The sequence below is a fragment of the Malus domestica genome, chromosome 06 (genome assembly GCF_042453785.1).
Source record: "Malus domestica chromosome 06, GDT2T_hap1".
NCBI classification, from domain to species: Eukaryota; Viridiplantae; Streptophyta; class Magnoliopsida; order Rosales; family Rosaceae; genus Malus; species Malus domestica.
The window spans coordinates 21,495,066-21,501,412 of NC_091666.1; the positions used below are offsets into that span (position 1 = coordinate 21,495,066).

Consider the following 6,347-nt stretch of genomic DNA (forward strand, 5'->3'; position numbering starts at 1 on the left):
GCCCAAATTTTGTTTTCTAAGACATACGACACACAAGCGGTAAAGAATTAAATTGTAATATTACTGGCTTATGAAATTATTCTATTTATATGCCTAAAATATGGTAAGTGCAAACAAAATAAAGGAAAGGAGAAAAAAAAAAAAAGGGCATCATTTTAAGATACAAGTACAGCAATAATATTGTATTTCTGCAGAAAATACAATAAAGTCACAATGAATGAAAAAAATGAAAAAATAACAAATCAAGAATTCAAACTGATCACGCAAGTCTGATCATTTGCACTGCAAACTTTTAAGCGTCTTTGATGACAAATCAAATGCAATGGTGCAGTCCATGGTGGAAGACTTCTTCTTCTTCATTATAAACATAAGTTCAACCTTTCCAGTCAACTTAGCCGCGCTGTTGAGGGTCAACACCCCACTGCTCAATTCACTGCCAAGATTGGAACTGCTCAATGCACTTGAACTCAAGCTCACCTCGACGTCAATTTTTTTGGTGGAAAGCATTCCAGCCTTGCTCTTTGGAATAGAAACTTGCCCGACAGTCGCACCTTGGTACAAAAACGTGACAATGGCTGCATCAAACTTGTATGGACCAAAATTTGTGTTCTTTACTCTGATTTGGGTGGTGAATTTGGTGTCGAATGAAGGCGATGCCGGGACGGAGTTGAGCTCTTGGACGTTGATGTTGCCTAGCCTGACTTTTGGGGTTTTAACTTTCATGACAGTGAGACTCATTGCCGTTATGACCATGATCTGAAACAGAACGAAAATACCAATGTAAATGGCTAACTTGATTCTCTTCTTGCGTTTCAGCTCATCAACGGATTCCAAAGACTCTGCATCACTTCTTGTGTAACCATTTGTTGGTGCTAAAGGATATGCCTGTTGGTTCTTTTCGGCCATGTTCTTCTTGTGATTGGTTGAGGTGTATGTTTTCAGGGATGAAACTTGGAAATGAAGGGATATTGTGGAAATGATGGAAGAGTCGTGCGCTATATATAGCGTTTGGAGTTTGGCCTGTTTTCAATAAGTTGTGTAGGGGAATGAGCTTCCTGGAAAATGAGAGTTTCAAGGGAATAATTTGATTGCAGACGCGCCAAACGCGTCCAAGGCCAAGGGTGAACTTATTGACTTCTAGATGATGGGTGGGTGACTTTGGTGAAGCATCTATTTTATGCTTTACTGGTCATCTTATATGGACATACAAAATATGAAAATATCAACAGAAGCATCTATTATAGTAGACATTATTGTTTATAAACTTGGTCAAGCATGATATTTCTAGGGTGATGATTTTCACACTCAATTTATCTTTTTGTGATTTTTATTTAAGGAAAACTAATGGAAAAGGCTTGAAAACTTTGAATTTTAATGATAAGAACAAAATAAAGGGTGAAGTGAATAGTATCAGGTTTGATTTTTTAGTGTAAAAATGTGATTTTTCGTTAAAGTGAACAGTATCGTAGGCTTTTCGTTAAAACTCCCATTTATTTATTGGTTACTCTTTAGTTTTTTTTTTTTTTTTTTTTTCAGTCGTAGGGCTACAAAAATATAGAAATGCAATAGCAGAAAAAAAAAATTGATGGGTGCATAGGAGAAAATGGAGGGCGAAAAACACTTTCCTTTTTTCTATTTCTTAGGGAAAAAATTGGAATGGGTGCTCAAATTATAACTCAAGGACTGAAAGATGTTTTCAAACTAATCTAGAAAAAACAAGGCCTAAGAAACTTAATTTCACATTCAAGCTAATATTTTGTTCCACATGTGATTGATATGATTAATATAATAGAAAGCACATAACTCATAATACTAAAGTACAGGTAGCATTTTAATATCAACTTTGCCTAGAAGACGAAAAATTGGATCTCTACACGTCTTACAGAGAAGGGCACCTCATGTGTTATTTTGTATTTTATATCCTTTTCTTTATGTGCTGTGTGAAACAAAAGACTTCTTCCTACATACAGCCGTCTAGGTTGATCCTAAATATCAAAAGCACTACCCTATACGCGCGTTTTGGTTACATTATTTGATCATTTCGTAGAAGCTTGTACCACACAGCATTAACCCTCTATGTATATAACACACTACTCCCCTTCCATCATTTCCACAAACTCCCTCCACTTCCAAGCTTTCATCCCACAAAAGAAACCAGCAAAAGCTAGCAGATAACCATCATCGTTTCCACCTTCATATCAGAAAAGAAAGGAAATTAACATGGCTTGGAAGCAAAATGATGCGGAATCTTTGCAGTCCGCTGACGAGCTGAAACGCCAGAAGAGAATCAAATTAGCCATGTACATTGGTTTCTTCATTGTGTTTCAGATCATGATCATAACGGTGATCAGTCTTACTGTGATGAAAGTTAAGACCCCCAAGGTCAGGCTAGGCAACATCAACGTCCAAGAGCTCAACTTCGTCCCGGCATCGCCTTCATTTGACACTAAGTTCACAACCCAAATCAAAGTCAAGAACACAAATTTTGGTCCATACAAGTATGATGCTGGCATTGTCACGTTTTTGTTCCAAGGTGCGACTGTCGGGCAAGTTTCTATTCCAAAGAGCAAGGCTGGAATGCTTTCCACCAAAAAAATTGAAGTCGAGGTGAACTTGAGTTCAAGTGCATTGAGCAGTTCCAATCTTGGCAGTGAATTGAGCAGTGGGGTGTTGACCCTCAACAGCGCGGCTAAGTTGACTGGAAAGGTTGAACTTATGTTTATAATGAAGAAGAAGAAGTCTTCCACCATGGACTGCACCATTGCATTTGATTTGTCATCAAAGACGCTTAAAAGTTTGCAATGCAAGTGATCAGAAAAACTAAGTAGCTTGGTGCAGGAGGGTGGAGTTGAACTGCATTCTTTCTGTAACATCTTTAGGATTGAAATTGCGAGTGAACAAGTTGATTTGTTATTCTTTATGCGACCCTTGAATTTGTATTTTATACAATATTCTTTTATTAATTTTTTTAAGCATTTATGTCAGTTTTTTCTTTCTTCCTGTCTTCAATATATGGTGCTTTCTAAGTTTAAAACCTTGTAGATGTGTTCATTTTTACCCTTGTTACGCGGTTTTACTTTTGACCATTTCATGGTTACTGTTTACTTGTTAAGCTAAAGGTTGCTGTTTAACTTGTGAAATATCATTTCTTCCCTTAGAATTAATGGTTCCCAAATGTGGCTGCCGCTAGATTTGAGCAACATCATTCTAGCACGCTCCTTTTGCGTTTTTCATAATCTTCATTCTACAGTGAGAAAGTCCTCTCAATTCCGGCGAGAGAAAATGTCTCATCTCTGTGAAAAACTCATGAAAGTACGAATCTATTCTTCCTTCTTGTATTCCCAAATTGATAAGCATTGCCTATTTTGAAATCATATATTTCAATGATATATCCTTCTAATCAAACAAACCTTTTGAGCTGCAGTCCATTTGAGAGAAATTTCACTGCTTGATTGAGATTTCAAACTAGCTGAGTATTATTTTTAATATCAGAGCATCACAAATCATTCTCTGCATTTGTCTGTTTAGAATAACTTTTATTTTCAATGACGATCCATTGATTTTATGATCTAAGAACCATTTGCATACATTTCATTGCTTATACCCAATGGATTTGGTGACTGAGGAGAGTTGAAGCTGCAGAGGTACTCGCTGGCACTTGGATTAGAAATAAGTGATCATTGAGCTTAAATGTGTCCTTGTATTGAGATTCAACTGTTATCGTGTGGTGGTTACAATGTTGTTTATACTCATTGTATTACATTGAACTGTGTACTGGTTAAACTAGGAAAAAAGTAGGTTACATTTAGTCACAACCATAAATTGTGCTATCATACTTTTTCTTCCCTCTTTTACTAGTATACCCCAAAAAAATGCTCAAACCGGCGGCCAGTAGAGCGGATCCAACAGAAACGTATTCTTTAATTTGGAGTTCGAAGTAGGGGAGACCGGTCGAACAAGAACCCTACTCAGACTGGCCAAAACAAGTCTATCTTTTATGTTTAATTTGGTCATCCTTTTTCTTTTTTAAAGTTATTTTGAAAGTCATAAAGACCTTATTGCAGCAGAAACCAAAAATCAAGGACCTTATGGGAACACACTTTAGGATAAAAGAAATAATTAGAAGAGTGGTTTCGAACATTTTTTTTTTCATCTGACACACTTGTGTTTATTTTTTACCTTTTAGATTGAAGAAATCAAAGGAGAATAAAAAAAACATCAAGAAGCAGAGTGTGCAGATGGACAAAAGTGTCCACAAAATATATCCAAATATATATCACGTCTGATTTCATCTGGTCAAGCTTCCTCTTCATGTTTGTAGCATAGTCATGTGCGAGCCGGTGCAACTGTTTATTCTCATGCTTGAGCCCTCTAATCTCCTGTTTGAGACTCATCACTTCAGCCGCTAATGATTCAACTTGGCGGGTTCGAGCAAATAGGCGTTGGGCCATATTAGACACAGAACCTGCACACTGAACACTGAGAGCCAGAGAATCCTTAACAGCTAACTCATCAGACCGTTTGGAAAGTAGTCTGTTATCTTTGGGAGTGAGAAGGTTTCTGGCCACCACCGCAGCGGTCATATCATTCTTCATCACAGAATCCCCAACGGTAAGAGGACTAGTAGGGGAGACGAATGATGGACGCCATATGTTGTCAGGAGAAGGCGGCGCTGCCTCTTCAACAAGGTTCAAGTCAAAACGACGGTCGGAGGGGCCAGACATTTTCAAAGGTGTTGAAGAGAGAAGAGGTCAGACAAATCAAGATCTTAGAAGTGCAAGAATGGAGCTTCTACTGGTGGAGATTCAAGTGTGCTTTGGAACTTAATGCCAGCCCCTATAAAAATCTGCACTCGACGGAGCTTCAGAAATCGAAGAGGTGCCTGCTCAGAAATCGAAGAGGCGTTTGCTTTCTCAAAAGCAAGGCTGCTCAGATACCACGAGGGTCGATCTCAGAAATCGAAGAGGCGTTTGCTTTCTCAAAAGCTGGGCTGCGCAAAGACCACGAAGGCCGATCTCAGAAATCGAAGAAGCGCTTGCTTTCTCAAAAGCTAGGCTGCTCAGAGACCACAAGGGCCGATCTTAGAAATCGAAGAGGCACTTACTTTTCCAGCCTTGTCAGCACCTGTCACACGCACACTCAGCTTTGTGGAAATTATGGGCATTCGGTCGAAGACTTCTGGTGAAGTAGAAAGCACATGAGTCTTACTATTCAATCACCCACTTCCCATACGCAACACTAGCTCATGGGTACCACAGATAACTTTACCACAGTTCTCTGCCAAAGTTGAACACGTGAAGCTTGCAGCTCACACTACATAAAATTTAGACACATAAAATTTGAAGGTCTAGCTACCATATTATTACCCACAAGGGTAAAGGAACAGTACCACTGCTGGATAATTGGAAAGTCTATGTGTGTCAACCTCTGTGCTTCGTGGCAAGGTAGACTAGCAAACATGCCTAACCTTTAATCACATTCGAGAAAACACTCCCAACAAGATTGCGTGCTCCAAAATCGAAGAGGCACCGTCCTCCGAATCTCGAGAGCCAGACTCCCAACATGACTACTTTCTCAAAAATCGAAGAGGGTAAAGGAACAGTACCATTGCTTGATAATTGGAAAGTCCCTGTGTGTCAACCCCTGTGCTTCGTGGCAAGGTAGACTAGCAAACATGCCCAACCTTTACTCACATTCGAGAAAACACTCCCAACAAGATTGCTTGCTCCAAAATCGAAGAGGCACCGCCCTCCGAATCTCGAGAGCCAGACTCCCAACATGATTACTTTCTCAAAAATCGAAGAGACATCGCTCTCCGAATCTCGAGAGCCAGACCCCCAGCATGATTGCTTTCTCAAAAATCGAAGAGGCATCGTTCTCCGAATCTCGAGAGCCAGATCCCCGATAGGATTGCTTGTTCGAAAACCGAAGAGGCAACACTTTCCCAACTTCAAGAGCCGGATCTTCTTGGATAAAGCTGTCTGTAATCTTCACACGCAACATCAGCTTTCCAGATACCACAAACCACTTTTTCAAAGTGCTCTGACAGCGTTAAAACATGTGAAGCTGACAGTTCCCACTACCGTGCTATGACCAAGTAGGGTAAAGGAATAGCATTACTACTTCTTGTTAAGGAGACTCCTATATATGTCGACCTTCATCCCTAACGGACAGGCAGACCTACAAAAATGCTCAACCCTTCCTCATATCTGAGAGGGCACTCCCAACGAAGCCTTTCGAAATATTCAGCTTTCTTTCCCCCCGATAATACCTTTGCAAACAAGCTATACTAGAGCAAGAATATCTCATATCATCAGGGTTAAAAGCAAGAGTATCCCATATCATGC

General features: G+C 39.6%; 2 protein-coding genes across 2 annotated transcripts; one reads left to right on the forward strand and one right to left on the reverse strand.

Annotated features, from left to right (window-relative positions):
• Positions 1-273: 273 nt before the first annotated feature.
• LOC103406267 (late embryogenesis abundant protein At1g64065-like) lies at positions 274-906 on the reverse strand. Its single transcript, XM_008345270.3, has one exon. It carries the CDS (start codon positions 904-906, stop codon positions 274-276), a length of 633 nt encoding a protein of 210 aa, XP_008343492.1.
• A 1,314-nt stretch (positions 907-2,220) lies between these two features.
• LOC103406279 (late embryogenesis abundant protein At1g64065-like) lies at positions 2,221-2,811 on the forward strand. Its single transcript, XM_008345280.1, has one exon. The coding sequence runs from the start codon at positions 2,221-2,223 to the stop codon at positions 2,809-2,811; it is 591 nt and encodes a 196-aa protein (XP_008343502.1).
• Positions 2,812-6,347: the final 3,536 nt, after the last annotated feature.

Coding starts and splice junctions, on each gene's coding strand:
- LOC103406267 (XM_008345270.3), bottom strand. CDS start 906: ATGGCCGAAAAGAACCAACAGGCATATCCTTTAGCACCAACAAATGGT.
- LOC103406279 (XM_008345280.1), top strand. CDS start 2,221: ATGGCTTGGAAGCAAAATGATGCGGAATCTTTGCAGTCCGCTGACGAG.